The sequence below is a fragment of the Antedon bifida genome, chromosome 11 (genome assembly GCF_963402885.1).
Source record: "Antedon bifida chromosome 11, ecAntBifi1.1, whole genome shotgun sequence".
NCBI lineage: Eukaryota > Metazoa > Echinodermata > Crinoidea > Comatulida > Antedonidae > Antedon > Antedon bifida.
The window spans coordinates 651031-676331 of NC_136236.1; the positions used below are offsets into that span (position 1 = coordinate 651031).

General features: G+C 34.1%; 3 protein-coding genes across 8 annotated transcripts in view; 1 reads left to right on the plus strand and 2 right to left on the minus strand.

Annotated features, from left to right (window-relative positions):
* Positions 1-1048: 1048 nt before the first annotated feature.
* LOC144855732 (origin recognition complex subunit 5-like) lies at positions 1049-8009 on the minus strand. 3 transcript variants are annotated; one of them, XM_078713654.1, is made up of 10 exons: positions 7914-8009; positions 5184-5287; positions 4643-4939; positions 4004-4190; positions 3527-3657; positions 3070-3209; positions 2555-2771; positions 2342-2452; positions 1943-2055; positions 1049-1459 (listed from the first exon to the last, which is right to left on the minus strand). In XM_078713654.1, the coding sequence occupies exons 2-10, from the start codon at positions 5271-5273 to the stop codon at positions 1411-1413; spliced, it is 1335 nt and encodes a 444-aa protein (XP_078569780.1). In that variant the 5' UTR covers positions 5274-5287; positions 7914-8009; the 3' UTR covers positions 1049-1410. The 3 variants fall into 3 exon arrangements, 2 of the variants coding, with proteins under 2 accessions (XP_078569780.1, XP_078569779.1); XM_078713653.1 differs by having other exon boundaries at positions 7851-7972; XR_013614858.1 differs by lacking the exon at positions 1049-1459 and having other exon boundaries at positions 2342-2447; positions 2551-2771; positions 7851-7972.
* A 7091-nt stretch (positions 8010-15100) lies between these two features.
* Positions 15101-25301, plus strand: part of LOC144855740 (thioredoxin-like protein 4B) — a 57991-nt gene continuing 47790 nt past the window's right edge. The window contains exons 1-4 of one of the 2 annotated variants that reach the window (XR_013614859.1): positions 15101-15193; positions 15420-15571; positions 15989-16140; positions 16475-17262. Coding sequence is in view for 1 of the 2 variants with exons in the window: in XM_078713661.1 (XP_078569787.1) it covers positions 15437-15571; positions 15989-16140; positions 16475-16640 (453 nt within the window). In the remaining variant the exon portion in view is untranslated. Of the gene's footprint in view, positions 15194-15419; positions 15572-15988; positions 16141-16474; positions 17909-25301 lie in introns of those variants that run through there. The other variant, XM_078713661.1, reaches the window with a different exon arrangement.
* On the minus strand, positions 15653-23201 carry LOC144855736 (zinc finger CCHC-type and RNA-binding motif-containing protein 1-like). Of its 3 annotated transcripts, none has more exons than XM_078713658.1 (7): positions 23106-23201; positions 20538-20712; positions 20040-20151; positions 19437-19544; positions 19010-19146; positions 18725-18797; positions 15653-18347 (listed from the first exon to the last, which is right to left on the minus strand). In XM_078713658.1, exons 2-7 carry the CDS (start codon positions 20648-20650, stop codon positions 18234-18236), a joined length of 657 nt encoding a protein of 218 aa, XP_078569784.1. In that variant the 5' UTR covers positions 20651-20712; positions 23106-23201; the 3' UTR covers positions 15653-18233. The 3 variants fall into 3 exon arrangements, with proteins under 3 accessions (XP_078569784.1, XP_078569785.1, XP_078569786.1); XM_078713659.1 differs by lacking the exon at positions 23106-23201 and adding an exon at positions 20870-21161; XM_078713660.1 differs by lacking the exon at positions 23106-23201 and adding an exon at positions 20826-21161.

Below are 25301 nucleotides of genomic sequence, written 5' to 3' on the forward strand. Positions count from 1 at the left end.
AAATAAATCTCTGGTTTTTTTAGAAGGTTGATACTTGAAAATCAAAATATATAAGAAATAAAATTATAAATATTCGGCGCTAGTAGTATTATAAAAATAAAGCAAATAAATTGTCTGAAATATTGCTTTCTGAGGAAGAGCCAAAATGTATTAAAATACTAAAAATTTACACTTCTAAAATCATCCGAAGCAATCTGCTAAAAGGTTCTGCTAGAAGGTTGGTACTTGAAAAACCAAAATACCAATGTATATAAATACAGGTTGACCTCTGACCTCTAAGGTACAAAAAACCCAGAATATTATTACAGGTGTAAACTAAATCCATTATCTAATTTATAAATCTAAAACAAACATCATTTCTCTCATTCTCCATTTTATAAACAGAGCTTAAATCAGGGTGTACAGCACCCATAATATTTCTTTGTTGGCAGCGAACGTTTCTCCTTAATTGGCCGTTTGAACAAGGGCACATCCGATGAAAAACATAATTTATCCAAAGCTTGAAAGTTATATAAACACAATGCAGATTGCAAATTAAAGCTGTCTACACTATCAAAAAAAAGTGTGATGTACCCAAATATGGTAGTGATATACCCAAATATGGTAGTGATATGACATCATCATGTCCATTTTTGGGCACATCACATATTTTTGTCACATAAATTTCGATAGTGTAGATAGCTTAAAAAATGGTTTTACCTTAAAGCCGACTAACATATTGTTTCTTCTGAAAGGAACAAAAATGATTCATAATTTATAAGGAAACACGATAAAGGTTTGGCTCCTGATCTAGTCCTCATGGAAGTGTATCACTGATTCTGAAGTCATGGGGGTACAATAAACATAGGCTAGTAATCTTTACTAAATTTCTGTAGAACAGGAACAGTAATAGCCGACGGTTTCACCTGCCTCATTTCAGATTAAATTGATAAAACAACAAAACTTCAAATTATTTTCTCCAGTTTTGTTCACTAGAAATGTGGTGTTAGGAAATGCCTAATGAAACATCTTAAATGCACTACAACAAATGAAACAAACATACAAACACTTTTGTACAAAATAGTAAAGTAATTTATTTTGATTTATATCATCACACCCAGGGATTTGAATTCAGTACTTGTGTACACCTACTTCAGCTATATTTGTCACACAACGCAGGTGTCACAAAACGCAGGTGTCACTTCCTGTGTCAGGTGTCATTAAATATTTGTATTACTTATCATTCTTTGGTAAGGACAGTTTTTTTATTTTACAGATAACATAGGAACATTGCCAAATGCATAAATTCTGTATTTTGGGGAAAAGTGTCGTTACATGGTCAGTTGAAGTAGTCATAAAAATTCCTACCAGCTAATTGACGACAGATTCCAAAACATCATCTTCAGATAGCGCCCTCTGGAGTGAGAAAACTTATTGCACAAAGTCATAGAGGTAGCGAATGATGTCAAAATTGACTGTCCTGAAAATGGAAAAGTATAAAAAAATGTATTAACAAGCCAACACTGTTGTCTCAGATCAATTTATCTTTCTTAAGTCTTCCAGAAATTTATTAATTACATTTAGTACAGTAATTAAACATAACTATTAGAAAGTTGAAGTATTGAATAATTATTGTAATGTTGAGGAAAGATGAACTATAGAGGGGGTAGTGCTACAAAATACTAAGCATCACATGTCGTTTCAATTCAATAATTCTTTCAATTCAACATTTATTTTGACCAAAATCAAACATTAACATTTGTACATATGACTCTAAACAAATAAACAACTACACTCTCTTGTAATAAGACTTTGTTTATATAGAGCATCTTGTGTATATGTTTGTATTGTGAACGGGATTGCCAGCTTTAAGAAGGAAAGTGAATGAATTCGCTTATGTTTGGGAATTTGCTCGTTTATTTTTATTTGTAAAGTAATAATGAAGAAAGTGTAGAGTACTTGCCTTGCTATTGACTGGATGAAGTCAAGTGAAACTGTGCATTTATAACGAGGTGAATCTAGTTGATCGTCATGTCCAACTTGACAAAGAAGACTTAACGTTACAAGTGACGAGATCTTAAAAATTTAAAATGTAATTTTTTTTTTCGTGCTCTGTTCTGGGTTGACCAACTAGCATAGGTGTTTAGCACCTGTTGGTCTTTCCTTGCCTTTTATTATATTTGTTTTGTTTTTTCTATGTATTGTATATGGCAGAAATTGAATAAAAAAATAAATAAATATAAGTATAATATATTAAATTTCAACTCTCCCAACAATTTTTCAAAGCCCATTGATAAATAATGTGTTGCTACATTCAATGAAAACAATAACAATTTACAAAAACAGTGCATTTTATACTCACTTGTGAAAACACATTAGCAGTTGCTGAGACCTTCCCATCCACAATGCTGTAAAAAATAGCCATGAGGCGGTCTAACGCAAAGGCCTTTGGTCCTAGCAGTTGACTGCTTGTCTGAAAGAAAAAAAACATGTTGTCGTCTCTCACTATTCCCATAAAACACGATTTTGGTAGTTGGTACAAAATTTTACAAAAAGTTTTACAGTAAGTACTCACATCTTTTTTTGGATTAGCCTTAGAAGACTTCCTGATCTTCCCATGATGCTTTGAAAAAAAGCGTCTGTCAGTTTTCGCTGGGTTGTAAGATGCCATATAGGCTGCAATAAGGAGGTACTTAGAATAGAATGGTAGCTCGACCTTTGACCTTGAAGATAAACACGTGAGGACTCCAGGTTGTTCACAGTCCTCTTCCTGATACCTTTCCCACTGTGAACTAAATACAAGTTTTAATGATTAATTTGTGCTAAAATAATTATTGCACAGTACCATTCAATTTCACAGATTCAACCAGACAATGAGCTATTGAGTCCAACAGTCATTCTGCAAACGCACATAATTTCTGAGCATGTGCAGAATAACTTATGGACTCAACAGTCACATGGTGCATTGTGAAAATAAAAGGTTGCTAATGACAGCTTATATTAAAATCTATAATATGAGGCAAAGTCAAGGAAACAAATACATTCTGTAAAGCAAATGGAACATCAGTTTAACGCCAAAATGGTACTTACCTAGATACCTCCCTCAGGTAAACTGTGTGCATAGCCTTTTTAAGATGAGGTTCTATATTTCTCCACAGTTTGTGTGCATTATCTTGTGTTAGTAACCCTTTGTTTATCGGTTCGATATACTTTGGGAAATTTAAAAAAGCCTGAGAACAAAATAAAAACTTAATGAATAAAGATTTTTCTTTAAATTTCATACACATCCAACAACAAGCAAGTCACCAATTACAAGATACATATAAACTAAAGCTCTGTCTACACTATCAAACTTTATGTGACAAAAAAATGTGATGTGCCCATATGGACATGATGAAGTCATATCACTACCATATTTGGGCATATCACACTTGTTTGGTCAAATTAGTTTGATTGTAGACAGAGTCATCTTTATACTATATTTTATCTATGAATGAGTGAAAAAATAAGCTCAAATATTGAAATCAGCAAAGCAGTGAAGACTTACCAAATGCCTAATTTCATTGAGATCTCTGCATGCGATATAAAATACACTCATTAACAGATTGGCATACGATGAGTAGAAGTCAGCAGAGTACCCAGGAGGACAATCGTGAGAAATGATGTCTAGAAGTTCAGCTGAAGAAAAGGAAATGAGATGGCTGATCAGATGAGCGATTGAAAAACAATATAGGAGGATCTGGAGTGGATGATGTTAAGGCAGGGTTATTAACACACAGACACAGAAAAGCGCGACCAAACATACTGGGCTGAATACATTAAATCATATTGCTAATTCAGTAGGCCCATCTAACAATATTTGGACCTTGGACTCAAAAAGTTTGCTCTTCAGATATCAAATTCCTTATAATGTTACGTTTAATGTAAGAAAAAGAAGTCTTAATACTGAATGAATAAATAAATGAATCAAATGAATAAATAAAATATTTTATCAAAAACTCAAGCAAGGGAATATTAAACCAACCTTTTGAATAATCAGGAAAGTGTAGAATGATAGGCTCCGCAAAACCAGTACCTGTGCGGAATTTAGCCCAGACCAATTGGCTGATTAAGATGACACAGACATTGCAGTGTGACAACTCAGATAGACGCAGTAGGCCAGGCAACAAGTTAGCCTCCATGTCTCGTAACCGCTCTGCTTTATCAAGTACCTTTCACAACAAATGGTAGAACAGTAAATAAATTAAATCTGACTTTATATCACTGTTTATAGTCTAAATTACACAAGCCTGTTTTTATATAAAGCTCTGTCTACACTATTAAACTAGTTTGACAAAAAAAGTGTGATGTGCCCAAATATGGTAGTGATATTCCAAAATATGGTATTGATATGATATCATCATGTCATATATGGGCACATCACATTTTTTTGTCGCATAAAGTTTGATAGTGTAGATAGAGCTTTCGTTCCTTTTTCAAACTGGAGACCAAAAGTAATGGCAAATGGGCCTAACTAACCTAGCCTAGGGCATGACAATTTTTGCCTCATTTATAGACAAAGAACCTTCTATCAAATGGGCTATGGGCTTGTTACAACATGCGATGTAACATATCTTTACTTTCAAAATGTAAAAAAACGTAAACTAATGTTTTAAATTCTTACAATGTACACCGTTTCCTCTTGCGCTCCTCGTTCAGCAATCGCTGATTTCAACAACCTCATAAAATCATTGGCATTGTCGCATCTAGCATAGCAACCGTAGTTGTTGCTAGGGTCTGCTTGATATCCAGCGACCTTGTTTAGGATCTGTTCATACAGCAACCGTTGTGTGTGACATTCCACACAGTTTACGATAGCATGAGGAAGCTCTAACTTGGTCAAAATCGAGTTGATTATTAGTGACTTGCCGGTAGCAGAATGGCCAAATATGTACAAAGCAGGACATGTATAATGGTTTTTCTATGGAAAAAAAAATGTTTCATTTTAAATTTTACAATTTAAATCTAGCCTTGTATAATAGGCCTATGTAATATTGTTATTTATTTTTTTTTTTAATTTGGTACAGTGATAATTAAAGTATTTGAATCCTGAGTGTTTAGTAAAGTTATACTGTATTATAAATATGTATTTCAGACATGTATTTATCAGACATTTATGTTGTGTTTCTCTTTTTATTCAATAAATATTTTTCATCTAGGCCTACCTGTCCAAAAAGATCAACAAGTAACTGTATTTGTTTTTTTCTACTTGGGATTTCATCCATTAAGTCGGCAACAACGCCTACTTGTTCCATGTTTTAATTACTTTCTAAGAAAAAAAAATTATATATTTGTTAATATAATAATATTATTGTCAATTATTTTAGTTATTAAAATATTAATTTATAAAATGAATTGAATGCGACACTCAATTACCGAAAAAGGCCTCTCTCTACTGGTGTCAGATGAAATCGGTCGCGCTTGAAATCGGTCGCGATAAAATCAACTTCCGGTATTTTGTATGGCGCGCCGCTAGAGCTATACTTTTGATGATATCGGTCGCATTTGAAATCGGTCGCGTTTGAAATCGGTCGCGCTATTTTGTATGGATCGATCGGGATGCATGCTAGAGCGGGATATACATTTTTCGTTTATATAGATTTAATTGATATTTTTTAGGAACTAGATTATTTATGTGGATATTTTTTACTTGGTTAATAAGTATTTATTATCAATCATTAAATTATTTTTTTCTTGTATTTCACAGGTCTCGGAGAAGGACTGTGTCTTTTCAAAATGGCCATTTCTAAACACGTTTAAATATTATATTATTAGGCATAATGTTATATTAGGCATATGATAATTCCTCTATTTATATGTACTGTAATTAATATATTATATAGAGAATATACGTATGTCGTGTCTTTTATTATGCAAACAATTACGTATGGTTTTAGGATATTAATAAAAATATATAGATAATATGCCGTTATAAATCAATCTACCGGCCAGGACTATGATGTACAATGATAGATGTGAGAATAATAATGTATGGATAATAAAGGTGGACACGATTCTCAAAGAGGAAACTGCACTGATATTTAAACATTTAGATTTAACGGCGTATGAATGTGAGACACTGAGTTTCACTTACTTAATTATTTACATTAAATGATTATTATAAATGAAGAAATAAAAGATATTCAAATTAAAATCTATAGTAGGCCTATCGCCGACGTATATACGTAAATTATATATAAATCATACTGTCAAATTATAGAAACAGTGCTTTATTCGGAATTATTATGGATAAGCAAGCCTGTGAGCTACAGCGATTTTAATTGGTTTTGCTTATCCTTGCCTCCTTAGATTTCCACGTGTCTTGATTTTGTTACCTATGTTTTAAATGTATTTCGATTTTAAAGGCTAAATAAAGAATTAATGAACATGATCTCATAATCGCGTCAAGCATCTATAGCTCATTGGATCGTCATCTTTACCTCGCCATGGACAACGATCGTACGTGTTTTGTCCATGATTTAATACTAACAAGTGCGTGTTTTTTAAAAAGGGGAAACCCCGTCAGCAAAATAACGTATTGTTAGGGAAAACAGCTGCACGATCATAGAAGGCGCATCTCCACAATAATGGCTTATTCGGGGGTTTATTTCAGTAACTCGCCTTTTAACCATCCGCATATAATGATCATTTTACTAAAAACTATTTTAAACATTAGAAATAAAAATATACACGTGATTTGCCTCAACAATAATCATTATAAATACATAATAGAAAAATAACGCTTAAAAAAAGAACGATGTTTCGACTCCATCATGGAGTCATTATCAAGTCCAATGAATAAAATTTAAAAAAACCAACTAATTAAATAACACAAGCCAAGGGTCAAAGTTTAAATAACAAAAGACCTATAATCATTATACACTTAATATTATCCTACATAACGGATAGAAATAAAAATAAGGTGATCGAATAGTATATGTTGTTAACAACATGGATATGATATAATCTGCCACAGTATGCATAAGTATAAAAATGGATACGCTGATTATTGTTTTTAAATAAATTGTTCTCTTTTACGTAATTGTTTGCATAATAAAAGACACGACAGACCTATATTCTCTATATAATAATATATTAATTACAGTACATATAAATAGAGGTAAATTATTATATGCCTAATATAACATTATGCCTAATATAATATTTAAACGTGTTTTAGAAATGGCCATTTTGAAAAGACACAGTCCTTCTCCGAGACCTGTGAAATACAAGAAAAAAATAATTTAATGATTGATAATAAATATTTATTAACCAAGTAAAAAATATCCACATAAATAATCTAGTTCCTAAAAAATATCAATTAAATCTATATAAACGAAACATGTATATCCCGCTCTAGCATGCATCCCGCTCGATCCATACAAAATAGCGCGACCGATTTCAAACGCGACCGATATCATCAAAAGTATAGCTCTAGCGGCGCGCCATACAAAATACCGGAAGTTGATTTTATCGCGACCGATTTCAGACGCGACCGATTTCATCGTAAACCTCTCTACTTACTTACTTTATTAGACTAGTACGGCAGAATTCAAATTGTGCACCTCTAAGGCCTATTCTCTAGGTCTAGGCCCATGGCATAGTGATGATTATGATGGACCCGAGCGACCTTGGGCCCGATCGCCTGTTTACCATTGATACATGTGTTACTATATATGTGTTACTATATAGTGTTACTATAAAGTAATAGTTTAGAGGCCTAGCCTAGCCTCTAGGCCTAGGCTCTAGTTTACTACTACACAGCTAGCATATTCGTTTTATATTGTATTTTGTTTAATAATGATTATGGAAAATATTGAATAACAACCTACAGAATAGAAAGGTCATGTTATAGTCAATGAAAATAATATTATTTCTAGCCTAGGCCCACTCACAGCATGCTACTTCCCCGCATCACTCGAAAACCGAGGTATATTCAGAGCGTCATTCTGGCGACTGGAGCATGCTCTACTTCTCTACGGAGCGCCATTTATGCCTTCATTAACTACAATAATAGAAATAGTACTACGGTAACTGCTCAAGTGGACCAATTTGGCCCCAGTGGAGCACAGTGATATAAAATAGAAATAAAGTCACTTAAGATTCAATCTTTTCGTATGTTAAAACACTGTGCTCAAGTGGACCTAATTTGGCGCCAGTGGAGCACAGTGATAAAATAGAAATAAAATCACTTAATTTCAATATCTTTTCGTATGTTAATACACTGTGCTCAAGTGGACCTAATTTGAAGTCGCTTAAGTTTAAATGTCTTTTCGTATGTTAATAGGTCTACACTGTGCTCAAGTGGACACGATTTGGCACCAGTGGAGCACAGTGATTTAAACAACAAATAAGTTACTGAATGTTAATATCTTTTCGTATGTTAATACACTGTGCTCCAGTGGATCCATGGCGCCAGTGGTGGAGCACAAATAGTCAAATACAAAAACATCGAGAAAAAATACTTCAAAAATATTTCAAACTTCCAGGTATATAGGCTATGTTAAATATCGGTTACTCCATAGCAATTAGTTTCAAGCCATATCAGTGATTTTAATAACTTGCGTTTGTCTAAGATAAATACTTATTTAGTGTCACCGGAGAGTGCACCTATTCATTGAAATATGAAATTAAATATTAAGTTGGGGCAGAGCTAATAATGAAAATAGAGCCCCGAATTGCACTATCCATATGTGACTTCAACATTTTAGGTGGGGTTTTCTACTTTAAAACTCGACTTCGTGGGCCTACCCGGCGGCGGAATTAATCGAAGCTTCGAAATTGATCTAGAAATCGGCATCTTTACAAATGTTCTATATTCTATATTTAATCTTATTTCACTCTCCATTAACCCCATACAAAAACCATCGGAGACAAACTATCTGTTCAAAACATGTTTATTCTGAGGACGGTGCGGCAATACACACCAACTACCATAAAAGTTTATTCATAACATTTTACAATACAATCTTGCATGAATCGGACATTTCGCTACCAATGTAGCAATATTGATTAACAAAATCAAAATTTAACAGTGTGGCGTGTTGACCGCGAATGACTAACAATACCATCTTTCCCACTACACCTGCACAATCATTGCATAACAACGCACGGCATACCAAACCGTTTCGTACACCTGCGATGAAAATATAAAATTCAATTTCTTTTAAAATTGAGGGCGGCAAACATAAAATTTACGAGATCGAATACAGGTTGGAAAAAAAATTAAATAAAAAAAAAGATGTTAAATGTGCTCTCCCTGCCTCAGCACTAAGGCCCTGCCACAGCCTTTTGGGGTCGTTTCCAGCACATCACCAGATGCATTGATGTTGTCGCCTCATGATGTGTGGTGGAAAGGGGGACGTATAATTCTGTGAACCCCAAACACAGTGGCCGCATGCCTTTAACTCTATTCCACCGACCAGCGTGGGAATCGAACCCACGACATACGTGTGTTAACACGACGCTCAGACGACTGAGCTAACTGATCATTTTGGTTTTAGAAAGCTTAATAGGATATTAATGACGTAATTATGAATTACATAATACACGTATAAATAGACAATTATCAGCTGTTCAGTCATGTTTCAGTTTGTGGTGCAACGGGTACTGCTCAGTTTTTAGTGCTATCAGCTGAGGTTCGAACCTCTTCGGATATTTTTTTTATGAATTTTTTTTTTAAAGAGAGATATTTGGAGGATTGAAAATGTCAGGCCTAGGCAAGTGGACCTTAAATCATAAACAAAAGTGTATGGCATTCATTTTTGGTTTTAACAAGGTTAATGTGATATTTATGACGTAATTAATGATGAATTATGTAATACACGTATACATAGACCATTATCAGCTGTTCTGTCATGTACTACTTTGTGGCCTAACGGGTAATGCTCAGCTTTGGGTGCTCTCAGCTCTAGTAGATTGGGTTCGAACCTCTACGGATATTTTTTTTTTAAATAAACAATAAATAAATATAAAAAATAATGAATATTGTTTTTCTTTTATTTTGAAAGAGAGATATTTTGAGGGTTGTAAATGTCAGGCCTAAACAAGTGGACCTTTTTTAAAATCAGAAACAAAGTTGCATGGCATTATTTTTCATCAAATAGACTGCCATAAAACCTCGAAAAGAAGCCCATGTGCTTCTTCATTTTTAGTACTCTTGGGTGGGCTTCTTTTCCACATGGAGTTCTTTTTGAGATTACTTTTGCAAACTAAAAAGAGGGGAGCTGAGGTTCCCGGCCGGAAAATGTTTTATTTACATGATTTGAACAATCTCCTAATGTAAAGATTAACAACATAAAAATTTAACAGTGTGGCGTGTTGACCGCGAATGACTAAAATACCATCTTCCCCATAATACACCTGCACAAACTCATTTGCATAACAACGCACGGCATACCAAACTGTTTAAAATAGAGCTGCAAGGTCTCCGGAAATGACATCTATTATTTCTTAAAACAACATGAATAAGAATCTTCAGTACCTTACCATGCTTGGCGCTGAGCAAAGACAATTTTGAAAAATAGAACCTGCATAGGTTCCCGCCCGAAAAAATGGCACTTTACATGATTTTAAATTATATGAAACAAACTATTTAAGACTCACCAGGACAATAGAGCTTGTCCTCGTAAAGTGCACCTATAATTCATTGAAATTAGCCCACCATGGTTGGGGCAGAGAAAATAATGAAAATAGAGCCAAGAATTGCACTTATACTTATAACTATACATAATCACCTAATGGTAATTATGACAATGTTAAAATTTCAACTATCCAGATGCGACTTCAACATAATATAATGAAAATAGAGCCCCGAATTGCACTTATACTTATTACTATACATAGTCACCTATGGTAATTATGATAATGTTAAAATTTCAACTATCCATATGCGACTTCAACATTTTAGGTGGGGTTTTCTACTTTAAAACTCGACTTCGTGGGCCTACCCGGCGGCGGAATTAATCTAAGCTTCGAAATTGATCTAGAAATCGGCATCTTTACAAATGTTCTATATTCTATATTTAATCTTATTTCACTCTCCATTAACCCCATACAAAAACCATCGGAGACAAACTATCTGTTCAAAACATGTTTATTCTGAGGACGGTGCGCGGCAATACACACCAACTACCATAAAAGTTTATTCATAACATTTTACAATACAATCTTGCATGAATCGGACATTTCGCTACCAATGTAGCAATATTGATTAACAAAATCAAAATTTAACAGTGTGGCGTGTTGACCGCGAATGACTAACAATACCATCTTTCCCACTACACCTGCACAATCATTGCATAACAACGCACGGCATACCAAACCGTTTCGTACACCTGCGATGAAAATATAAAATTCAATTTCTTTTAAAATTGAGGGCGGCAAACATAAAATTTACGAGATCGAATACAGGTTGGAAAAAAAATTAAATAAAAAAAAAGATGTTAAATGTGCTCTCCCTGCCTCAGCACTAAGGCCCTGCCACAGCCTTTTGGGGTCGTTTCCAGCACATCACCAGATGCATTGATGTTGTCGCCTCATGATGTGTGGTGGAAAGGGGGACGTATAATTCTGTGAACCCCAAACACAGTGGCCGCATGCCTTTAACTCTATTCCACCGACCAGCGTGGGAATCGAACCCACGACATACGTGTGTTAACACGACGCTCAGACGACTGAGCTAACTGATCATTTTGGTTTTAGAAAGCTTAATAGGATATTAATGACGTAATTATGAATTACATAATACACGTATAAATAGACAATTATCAGCTGTTCAGTCATGTTTCAGTTTGTGGTGCAACGGGTACTGCTCAGTTTTGAGTGCTATCAGCTGGGGTTCGAACCTCTACGGATATTTTTTTTATGAATTTTTTTTTTAAAGAGAGATATTTGGAGGATTGAAAATGTCAGGCCTAGGCAAGTGGACCTTAAATCATAAACAAAAGTGTATGGCATTAATTTTTGGTTTTAACAAGGTTAATGTGATATTTATGACGTAATGATGAATTATGTAATACACGTATACATAGACCATTATCAGCTGTTCTGTCATGTACTACTTTGTGGCCTAACGGGTAATGCTCAGCTTTGGGTGCTCTCAGCTCTAGTAGATTGGGTTCGAACCTCTACGGATATTTTTTTTTTAAATAAACAATAAATAAATATAAAAAATAATGAATATTGTTTTTCTTTTATTTTGAAAGAGAGATATTTTGAGGGTTGTAAATGTCAGGCCTAAACAAGTGGACCTTTTTTAAAATCAGAAACAAAGTTGCATGGCATTATTTTTCATCAAATAGACTGCCATAAAACCTCGAAAAGAAGCCCATGTGCTTCTTCATTTTTAGTACTCTTGGGTGGGCTTCTTTTCCACATGGAGTTCTTTTTGAGATTACTTTTGCAAACTAAAAAGAGGGGAGCTGAGGTTCCCGGCCGGAAAATGTTTTATTTACATGATTTGAACAATCTCCTAATGTAAAGATTAACAACATAAAAATTTAACAGTGTGGCGTGTTGACCGCGAATGACTAAAATACCATCTTCCCCATAATACACCTGCACAAACTCATTTGCATAACAACGCACGGCATACCAAACTGTTTAAAATAGAGCTGCAAGGTCTCCGGAAATGACATCTATTATTTCTTAAAACAACATGAATAAGAATCTTCAGTACCTTACCATGCTTGGCGCTGAGCAAAGACAATTTTGAAAAATAGAACCTGCATAGGTTCCCGCCCGAAAAAATGGCACTTTACATGATTTTAAATTATATGAAACAAACTATTTAAGACTCACCAGGACAATAGAGCTTGTCCCCGTAAAGTGCACCTATAAATCATTGAAATTAGCCCACCATGGTTGGGGCAGAGAAAATAATGAAAATAGAGCCAAGAATTGCACTTATACTTATAACTATACATAATCACCTAATGGTAATTATGATAATGTTAAAATTTCAACTATCCAGATGCGACTTCAACATTTTAGGTGGGGTTTTCTACTTTAAAACTCGACTTCGTGGGCCTACCCGGCGGCGGAATTAATCTAAGCTTCGAAATTGATCTAGAAATCGGCATCTTTACAAATGTTCTATATTTGATCTTATTTCACTCTCCATTAACCCCATACAAAAACCATCGGAGACAAACTATCTGTTCAAAACATGTTTATTCTGAGGACGGTGCGGCAATACACACCAACTACCATAAAAGTTTATTCATAACATTTTACAATACAATATCTTGCATGAATCGGACATTTCGCTACCAATGTAGCAATATTGATTAACAAAATCAAAATTTAACAGTGTGGCGTGTTGACCGCGAATGACTAACAATACCATCTTTCCCACTACACCTGCACAATCATTGCATAACAACGCACGGCATACCAAACCGTTTCGTACACCTGCGATGAAAATATAAAATTCAATTTCTTTTAAAATTGAGGGCGGCAAACATAAAATTTACGAGATCGAATACAGGTTGGAAAAAAAATTAAATAAAAAAAAAGATGTTAAATGTGCTCTCCCTGCCTCAGCACTAAGGCCCTGCCACAGCCTTTTGGGGTCGTTTCCAGCACATCACCAGATGCATTGATGTTGTCGCCTCATGATGTGTGGTGGAAAGGGGGACGTATAATTCTGTGAACCCCAAACACAGTGGCCGCATGCCTTTAACTCTATTCCACCGACCAGCGTGGGAATCGAACCCACGACATACGTGTGTTAACACGACGCTCAGACGACTGAGCTAACTGATCATTTTGGTTTTAGAAAGCTTAATAGGATATTAATGACGTAATTATGAATTACATAATACACGTATAAATAGACAATTATCAGCTGTTCAGTCATGTTTCAGTTTGTGGTGCAACGGGTACTGCTCAGTTTTGAGTGCTATCAGCTGGGGTTCGAACCTCTACGGATATTTTTTTTATGAATTTTTTTTTTTAAAGAGAGATATTTGGAGGATTGAAAATGTCAGGCCTAGGCAAGTGGATCTTAAATCATAAACAAAAGTGTATGGCATTTATTTTTGGTTTTAACAAGGTTAATGTGATATTTATGACGTAATGATGAATTATGTAATACACGTATACATAGACCATTATCAGCTGTTCTGTCATGTACTACTTTGTGGCCTAACGGGTAATGCTCAGCTTTGGGTGCTCTCAGCTCTAGTAGATTGGGTTCGAACCTCTACGGATATTTTTTTTTTAAATAAACAATAAATAAATTAAAAAAATAATGAATATTATTTTTCTTTTATCTTGAAAGAGAGATATTTTGAGGGTTGTAAATGTCAGGCCTAAACAAGTGGACCTTTTTTAAAATCAGAAACAAAGTTGCATGGCATTATTTTTCATCAAATAGACTGCCATAAAACCTCGAAAAGAAGCCCATGTGCTCCTTCATTTTTAGTACTCTTGGGTGGGCTTCTTTTCCACATGGAGTTCTTTTCGAGATTACTTTTGCAAACTAAAAGAGGGGAGCTGATAGGTTTCCGGCTGGAAAATGTTTTTATTACATGATTTGAACAATCTTCTAATGTAAAAATTATCATCAACATTTTAACTTTTTACTCTGCTAAAGGGAACACAAAGGATATTATTCCTGAGGACGATCAAAGCATATTGATCGAAACGTCGAGAAACTCAACAGTTCTTTTCTGAACTAATATACGTGGTGTACCGCAAACTTTATATCGACAAAGGATTTTTTTTCTTAAATTTATTAAAACTTAGTGAATTTTCTATATACCACACTGTGCTTCCCTGGCAAATTGGGTTCAATTGAGCACAGTGTATTAACATACAAAATATATTACAATTGAGTGACTGGACAAGTTACCGTAGTACTATTTCTATTTCTGAAGTAAATAAAGGCATAAATGGCGCTCCGTAGGGAAGTAGAGAATGCTCCATCGTCAGAATGACGCTCTGAATATACCTCGAAGACTGCATGGATGAATATGATCAAAATACTAACGTTCTTGAAGTACCGAAATGGTATCGAAAACTTAGCTCGTTTCCCCAACATGTGCGCGTTTGTCACGTGATTTACTATTTACCATACCACGCCCTCTATTATACAGGGAAGCAAAAAGGAGGATCACACAGACACCTGTAATTCAAATTTTTATTTAATGACTGTCAATGAATTTCAGAGGTAATGGCAATGTTTGTCATTGCATAATAATATTTGTTGTTTTTTTAAACAGTACTACGTCGATGGTTGTGCTTGTGTGCTGAAACCGGTTTACCTTAGAGTAGTAGAGGCCTACTAGCCTGAGTAGCTAGGCAGGCTATATTATTATTATTGGCCTGTGTGTGTTTTTGTCTAGAATAGTTTTAGTCCTGGTCGATTCGCCCCGATTTATTTTTTCTTTATTCAGTTAAAAAGTAAAGAAGAATGGCTGCATTGCTGCTAAAAAAGCTGACAACAAAAGCCGAGATTGATAACGCTATCAAGACGACGGAGGACTTGGTTCTTGTGATGCGGTTTGGTCGAGATGAGGAAGCAACTTGTCTACAACTAGATAATATTGTAAATTAACAGAATTGTTTACAATCCAATTTCTGACTAATAATAGTTGAAAAAAAAAGAATTCAATCATTTTTTTCCCAGTAGAAACATTTACATTTATTTATTTATACTGTACTGTATTTTTAATTTTTTAATTTTTTTTTCAGTCACATTTGACAGTGGGAAACCTGCCACTAATATTTATTGTTATATTTATGTTCAATATCCATAGAATAACAGATTGTGTTGCTGTGAGACAAAAATAAATACAAAATAGAATAATCATTCGCACATTTATACCCAAAATTAAAATTCAAAAACTTTTATTGTCCAATAATATTCATAAACACTAATAAAATTGGAATAAAAGCTGTTGCAGAACCTATTTGGATGAGATATAAAATAAGTTGTTACCCAACAAATTTGTTTTTATTTCAGCTTGCCAAATCAAATGACGAGCTAGCCAAGATGGCTGCCATCTACATCGTTGACGTTGATACAGTTGATATGTACAAACGCTACTTTGATATCACTCTCATCCCGGCCACTATTTTCTTTTTTAATGGAGAACATATCAAGGTGGATTATGGGTAAGTTGTTTTGACCAAAATCACAAAACTATAATATGCTTAAAAAAGTGCCACAAATGGCATGTCACATTTGAAACTAGATAGGCACTCGGAGTTCACAAACCTCCACCTAGGCATATGAAAATTTAATGACGTGTTCCCATACAGCTATGACAAAAATTGAATCTTTTGACAATCGGGCAATGACTTTTTGAGTAATCCTGCTAACAAATATAGTAAGAAACAAACACACACACTCACAAACACATGATCGACCACATAACCTCTCGGCATTCTAGCAGAGGTAATTAAAGCACCTCATTAATTGTATAATTTCCAATTATTATTATTACAGCACACAAGATCATACCAAGTTTATTGGTAGTTTCAAGACAAAGCAAGACTTTATTGACCTGGTTGAGGTCATTTACCGGGGCGCTATGAAGGGGAAAGTAATGGTGACAAGTCCAATAGACCAGGCTAACATTCCTAAGTATGAATTATTATACAAAGATATATGAATCGAGGAATAATTTAGCCAATGTAGAATAGCAAAAAGCTATACAAAACAACCTTATAGCTACATACTTCTACAATTGTGTAGCAAAAAATTCAATACAAATCTATATGTTTCTCAACTCAAAAATCAGTTTGATTTTATAATAATAATAATAATAACTGGTACTTGATATAGCGCATTATGCTGAAAGCCTCAATGCGCTTTACATAGACAGAAAAATTTAGAAAATTAAAAATTCAAAAGGTGGGTTTTGAGGAGAGATTTGAAGACACTGGTGAAAGTTGCCTGACGGATAATGAAATACAAATCTATATGTTTCTCAACTCAAAAATCAGTTTGATTTTATAATGAAATTTTCCCCTGTGAATGGTGAATTAAAGCAGAAAATATCAAGGTAGCATAGTTGCCAGATCTGAATTGTTTTAGTATTAGATAGTTATTTGAATTTATTGAAAAAGGTGTGTACAGTATATAGTGCAGTGGGAAACAGTGAAAAAGTGCAATATTTATATTTTTTTATTCTGATTTAAACAGTAATCATGATGTAATGAACTATAAATAGAAACCAACAATCCTTCAAAGGTATATGCATCTAAAGCTCTGTCTACACTATCAAACTTTATGTGACAAAAAAATGTGATGTACCCATATATGGACATGATGATGTCATTTCACTACCGTATTTGGTCACATTTTTTGTTACATAAAGTTTAATAGTGTAGACAGAGCTTTAGAGGATCTACAAATCTAGTTTAATACATACTATTTTTACTTTAATTTGTACTACTTTATATGCAATGTACATTTGAATGCCGATAAATTGTTCATGTTTCCATTTTTCTGTACAATATTTACATGTGTGTTAGTGCGTAAAAATGTAATAAATAAGACACAAATTACTATAACTTACTTTGACCGAAGGCAACTTATATTTATACATATGATGATCATCCTAGATTAAATGGATCATTGTAATGTTAGAATTATTAAAATGTTTAAGAAAACATTGAGTGTCTTGCAATTGTAGAAAATTAAAGTCCCAATTCATTTTTACATTTTTAAAAGGGGAATTAGACTTTAATTTTCTACATTATTGAAATGTTCTAATCATTGAGTTCACCTTCTCAGAATATAAGTATGATAACTTAAGTACAGCAGACTAAAACTTATTCTCTTGCTTATTGTAATACTTAAAAGTACAGTACTCCATAGACACTTAACCTTGAGATCTTTGTAAAAGTTATGTAATAAATTCATTCCTGAATTAAACTTTGCTTCTTCATTTTTTCTTTTCTGAAATCTCTCAACACATACTCGTTATGCCGATCTTAAATAGCCATGTAATTGCTGTAATTCCTCCGATCCACCTGTAACTCTTAATAAAATCCAGTTTTAATGCTCTTAGTCAAGACACGTTTGGAGTATTAGTTCTAAGTCGCATTCAATTTCTTCAAGTTCTCTCTCGCCATCAATTACTTACAGTATGCTTTACCTTTCCTGCATGGCTTAACTTGGCTCCAAGGAGTAGTTGGTCTCCATCTCCAGACACTGGTTTCTAAGGAGTAGTTAGTCTCCATCTCCAGACATTGGTCCTTCAATCTCCATCTCCAAGTTCTTCCTCATCACTAAAGTATGCACTCGTCTTAACCTTCAACTTTTTCTTACTTGGCTCATAGTTACTGGTTTGACCTTTTTCTCTCAAATCATACTAAAAAAAATGTAGTACAATTGACACATGAAGATGCACTGATACATTTTCTTTCAAATGTGTTTTTTAAATTGTAAAATGTACTGTTTTGCTATGTTTTCTCCTAAGGAAGAAAAACCATAGAATTTGATTTGAATGTAATGAGACCATTATACAGTACACTACTATAAAGGATTTAGAGGTTAATCTCAGATACCATTTTGATATCAATGTATAGCCTCCTTTAGAGGATAATCCCTCATAGCATTAGTACCTGACTTTCACATGACTTTTAATGTTACATATTTGTAGAAATAAATCAAACCAAAATTAAGACAATAAGAGATGAAAACTGACTTTAATATGAACTATGACCTTACTATGACCTATGACCTTACCTCATAACTGATAGCTGCACTTAAGCTATCTAAAGCTGGATCTTCTCCTTCCTCCTCATCTTCTTCCTCTTCTCTGAAAACAAACACAATATTTATTTAAAATGTAGAATATTGGTATACTAGTGAGTGAGTAAAGCTCTGTCTACACTATCAAAGTAGTTTGACAAAAAAGGTGCGATGTGCCAAAATATGGTAGTGATATGACATCATCATGTCCATGGCCACATCATTTTTTTGTCACATAAAATTTGATAGTGTAGACAGAGCTTAATCTCTCCTACTTACTCTATTTCCCATGGTTCAGCGGGTCGGCCAGTTCCTTTCCTTTTTCTATGCTTTCCATCTTTTTCTTTCTTCTTTGGCGGTGGTTCCCGTTCTCCTAAAGAGTTAGTGGGGCAACGGTAACTAAGATGTCCCTCAGCCTAAAAAAACAATTCAATAAACTATATTTAGAAATGAGGTCACTGTATAATCCTTTTTTCTAACAATTAATTCACAAGGAATTTTATCTTGACATACATTGTACAAGATAAATAATCCATGCAAGTTTCATTTATTATCACTAGCAATCCAGATGAGCCACTATTACTGCAGGAGTGATACATTTGACAGTCATTATACAATAGAATTTCTACTCAATCCGTCATGCAATTTGAAAGCCTTTTGGGCATAAAGATGTTTAAAAGAGTGCAATATAGTATGCATCACATACCCCACATTCATAGCACCTGGACTTATCAGGGTAATTCTTGCGTCGAATGAACTCTGATGCTCTTCCGTTGTCTGTTGCCATGTTACACTTCCATTTTCTACCAAACAACTAAAAAAAGAACAACTCCTTTTAAGCAAAATAATATGGAAAGCACGGTATATGATTTAACAATGTAAACTATAGGGAGACAACCAAGATTGATGTGTTTTGTTTTATTTGTATTGAACTTATGTTTATATTAATTATGAATAATAAAATGAATTAATCAGGTTTTTTTATAGTACTTTTTAATGATCTTAATAGCCTTGTACTTACTACTCTATCTTTTTGAATGCAATACATCAACTCCAGTGGTGTAATGTAGAGACCTGAGGCCCCTGATTTAGGAATCCTAAGTGGTCCTCCAACGCTGAGGCCTCGGGCGTTTTTAGCTTTTCTCTACATTTTAATGGCTGTTTTTTTCTCTGGGCACTGCCCCCCCCCCCCCCCCCCATAAGCTCTGGGGCCCTGGGTTTAGCCAGTGAGCGCTCATACAGTAGCTGTTACGCCACTGATCCGACTCCTCAACCCTCCTTTCCAAGGAGTGAACCCAGTTTTACATACCTCTTTACCATTGATTGCCTTCACTGCTTTGAGGGCGCTTTCTTTGTCCATAAAAAGAACAAAAGCAATTCCTTTACTTCGTCTTTGATCTTTATCCTTCACAACCGTTACCCTGAAAAATATTTAAATTTCTCAAAACCATCAATATTGTATCATTATTATGTAGCTTGGTGGTTAACATGCTTGCGCTCCAATCTAAAGGTTGTGGGTTCAATCCTGACCTAGTGCTAGGGTTGTAACTCACGACTCTTTCAACCCCACTCCCTAATCCTTAAATGAGACTTAGTTTATAAGCACGATAAATTATAAAATTATTATAAAATAAGTTATCCATTCTGTAATTAGGGAGTTACTCGCTGTTCATTTTATTAAATTTTTTTTTATTATTATTTTTTTAAATTTATTTTTTTTGTATTTATTATTTATTTTGTTTTTTTGTTGGATGCGTATGAAATAAAATAAATAATATTATTACTTGTCCCATTTATAACAACTTACTTGACGACTCGCCCAAACTTTTCAAATATCTTATGAAGGTCATTATTTGTCAGTGAGAAAGGCAAGTTGGACACGTAGACAGTTGTTTTACTTGGTGCCAATCCACCACTCATGTTTCAATGCAATGGCTGTCCACTACTAATTAATATTGACAGACCTCCCTGAGTAAATGTTACTGAAAAAAAAATTAATCTTTTATCTTTTATTTTTATTCACATTTTATCATTTAAATTATTATTATTATTAATATTATTATAACAAATTTGTTATTAAATATATATAACAAACATAGCTAGAGGCTGGACTAAAACATTCTATTAACAGCACATCACATTTTATGAATATACTACTAGTTTAGGCTAGGCCTAGCCTAATTAAGTTGGTCAACGTCAAGCCATCCTGTTGTGGCCTCCTAGCTAGTACGTAGAGTTGTTGTGCCTGTCTGTGTGGGATCCAGTCAAGTCGCCCCATCGCAAAGTCGCCTCATACAAAGTCGCCCAATACAAAGTCGCCCCATCGCAAAGTCGCCCCAAAACAAAGTCGCCCCGGCACAGTCGCCCCATCGCAAAGTCGCCCCATTACAAAGTCGCCCCAACGCAAAGTCGCCCCAACGCAAAGTCGCCCCATCGCAAAGTCGCCCACGGTTTTATTTCGGTATGATTATGAAGCGCCGCCGCTAGTAGTACGCTGTAGTCGGTTGCGTTTGATATCGATTGCGTTGTTACTTTGGTCGCGCTAAATGTCGTATACATTATAATGTTTATCCTACTTATATACATAATTTGTGTTTTAATTTTTATTTTACAGGTTTTAATGGAGTGATGTGCTTTTTAAAAATCATTAAAGAAATATAGTCCCTTGTTTGAAAGTTCTAAAAAGATTATCCCTGATTTATAGTTTAAAATGTTAATTTAATATGATTTGAAAATTAGTTACCAGAGCCACAATTACGAATCTTTCTTCAACCTACGCGTGGATACCAGCTCATTTTTAGGATAATATAATAAATGTATAAATGTGTAGTAGGCCTTCGTATAGATTTACAGTAGTTAAAACAATAACAGTGTTGTAAGACAATGAGTGTTATAGGCTACTTATTGATCATTTTGCATTTATTGACAAGTTATGTGTCTTAATTTTATAATGACTTTTCAAAATGAAGAAAAAAAAAAAAAATTCATCGCCGATATGATTGTTTTACATGCAGGTATTTTAGTAAAATTTAAAACGCTACATTTTGACCATGGAAAAACCATCGTACAGTATCGTGTGCGTGTTTTTTAAAAAGGGGAATCCCCGACGGTCAGCAGAAAGACGTAGCAGCTGTGAGGAAACAGATACCAGAAGGCGCAGCTCCGATTGGTTTATATGCCTAATAAATATCCTCATATCGGGTGTATATTTAATTTTAAATTAAACAAGACAGTGAAGAGGCACGGAATAATACGTACACGGACGTACGACGAATACACACACGCACGTCATCATTTACGACATATAGTGGTAATATGATGCAATTTTATATAATGATGGGATTGCCTTTCCAGGCTTAGAATCAATGTTCATTGTAATACTATGTATATAATAGTAAACTGAATGTTTATAAATAAATTGTTTTACGTAATTTGTTGCATATAAAATAAAAGACACAGACGCAGCCTACGTTTCCTATAAAATATTTTTTCACATTTAAATAATTATAATACTATAATCTTAAACTATGTTTACAAATTGTCATTTTTTTAAGGCACACATCTTTCTCATCATACTGACCTGTAAAATAAAAACAAAAATCAATTATTAATATAGGCCTAATAATAATAATAAATATTCATCGACCAAAGTAAAAATAATCTAGATCGTATAACATTATTTTATCGCGACCAAAATTAAACGCGACCGATTTCGAACGCGACTGATATCATCGTAAAACTCCGGCGGGGTTTCCCCATCTTCAGATGGTGCGTTGTAGTGCGACAACGGCGGAGTAATTACGGGGGTTTCCCTCTGGTAAGCTAGCACGTTAGTGCGACCGCGGAGTGATTAGTCGGGGTTTCCTCTCTGATGATGGGGGTGCGTGCCGATCGTGTAACCTGAGACTACATGGCGGGGCTTCCCCTTTTATGCATACACGTTCCGTGTTATTTTGTGTATCATTGCGACATTTTACGCACTTGTAAACTATTTTTTAACGTTTTGGGGCGACTTTGCGATAGGGCGACTTTGTGATGGGGCGACTTTGCGATGGGGCGACTTTGCGTTGGGGCGACTTTGCGATGGGGCGACTTTGCGATGGGGCGACTGTGTCGGGGCGACTTTGTTTTGGGGCGACTTTGCGATGGGGCGACTGTGTAAGGGGCGACTTTGTATGGGGCGACTTTGCGATGGGGCGACTTGACTAGCATCCGTCTGTGTCTCCTAGCTAGCTAGCCTAGGGCCTAGCCTACTTCGGTCTAAACTATAGGCCTAGGCCTATAAATCTACCAGTGTGGTTTGTCGTTTTACTTTTAGTAGATTAAAATATTACATAATGCCTTAATATCATAATAAGATGATGCAGTAACTCACCTAGGCCCAACTAGACTCAAAAGTTGTTGTAAATGTCAGCGAGAGAAAAAAGAGAAGCATGACGACTGCATGAAATATGAAAAAAAACAAAACACTTTATGATATTACACTAAACTATAGAGGGCAGTACTATAAATTAAAATCACAGCCTGCATAATAATTATGATGGTTCGGATTAAAATCTTTTTTTTTTTTTAAAGTTGTTTTCTTGATAAACATAACACAAGTCACTTAGGCCTAATGAAAAAGTTGACGAACGAAAATTCGCGATTAATTATCTTATTTTTAATAGAACTATAAATATAATAATAAAATAATCAAATTATTCCAAATATGGCGATTTAAAAATAAAGCACCATAACAGTTCAGAATTAGTTTCGACAATCCGCCTCACAAGTATTGAACATTTTTGAATTTAAATTTTAAGAGGACTTTATAAATAATAAATAATGAATAATTTTAAACTTGTATATATTTCTGAATTTCTATTAATTTGATCTAATAATAATCATTAATTTAAAATTTGTGCATATTATATTTTTGTATGATGTTTTAATTGGTTTTTTTTATGTCAATTTTAGTATAGGCCTATTAGTTTTATATCTTTATCTCGGTTTTTGTTGTTGTACCTTTTGTAAACTCATAAGATTTTCAACTTTTGTTGCATTTTGAGTGTTATACCAAATAAATAAAAAAATAAAAAAAAAATAAATAAAAATCATTCTTACCCGTCTATTTTTTATTTTAACAATAGTATAACATGTAGTGGTATTTTATAAATAGTTTTTACCATTTTCATAAAGTCAACATTTTACTTTTTATCTATTTTAATCTGGTTAATTTTTTGGGTTTTTTTTTTTTGTGTGTTTAATTAATGTATTTTATATGATATTGCCAAAAGAACGTCAAATTTCCAGACAGATTGTAAACATTGCGTGTGACAAAGCCTATCTATTTCCGCTACTCCCCTGTTATACTTATATTATGTTTGTTTTTTGCTATGTAGAAAGATTTAAAATAAATAAATAAATAAATAAATAAATAAATCAAACGTGATGATTTGTTTAAAGCTACTGTAGAACTATGCAAATCTAGGGGAATTTTATTTTTGTAATTCGCTGAATCGGATATATGTCCCTGGAATCTACTTGCAGGTAATGAGGTAATACGTAGTGGAAGGACAGAAATAACTTAAGTTAGTTTACTTAACTTAAGTAAACTACAGCCATGTGCCTTAAACTCCTTAATTACAATTGATTAATATCAAATAACTAATTATCAATATCATTTAATTTTCATTTCAAGTAACATTTATTTCCTCCTCTAAATAAAACCTAAACATTAATTTTTGACAAAAATAAAGTATTGAAAATAATAATTAATATACTTTTGCTTCAAAATAAAAAAGCTAAAACGAAGAGGCTGAGCCCTAAAAGTTAGACATCAACAATTGACACTTGTGGCGGGCAAGCCATGTACAATAAATGTAGTAATGTAAAAAAAACATATGATCATAAATCAGTATGTTATATAATCAAACATAAACAGTTTAACATAAATGATAGGCGACACAGTAGCCTAGAACCCCCTTTGGGACACTCACTAGGCCCACAGGTGATAGGCCTACCATCACCGTGAAACAAACGAGTACGAGAGTGGGAACCAGCTACACAGAGAGGCTTTTGCCTTCTGAAGTGTTGATGTAACATAATAGTTAGCTAATTCTATTTTAGAATTAAAACATTTGAATGTTATACATATTCCAATGGAAACATAGAGTCCCGTGTACGTGCAAATGTAAAGCCTACTATCAACTTTTTGTGACATTTATTGTAAATCATGAATGTGAAACCGTGTTTTCTTGAGTGATAATATTGGTGATATGTCGAGTGATAGCTGTCTTTTAATCGACGACCAAGGCATCGTCCTAAATGACAGGATGATTCAATGTTTCTTGAAAGTAAACCATATCTAATAATTAAGTTCCCATGTTCGTTCATGTATTGTTTGGAATTACCCACAGAGATATTTATAATTTAGGCCTACCCTGTTCTATTTTTAGTATATCTACAGGAAGAGACGTTTACTTGCGTATTAGTTATTAGCGAAACAGAAAACGGAGGTGAATAATCTAGTATTGCTATGTTTAACATTCGTATTGTTTATATAAATGGGGTTGAAATCCTGGATATTTGA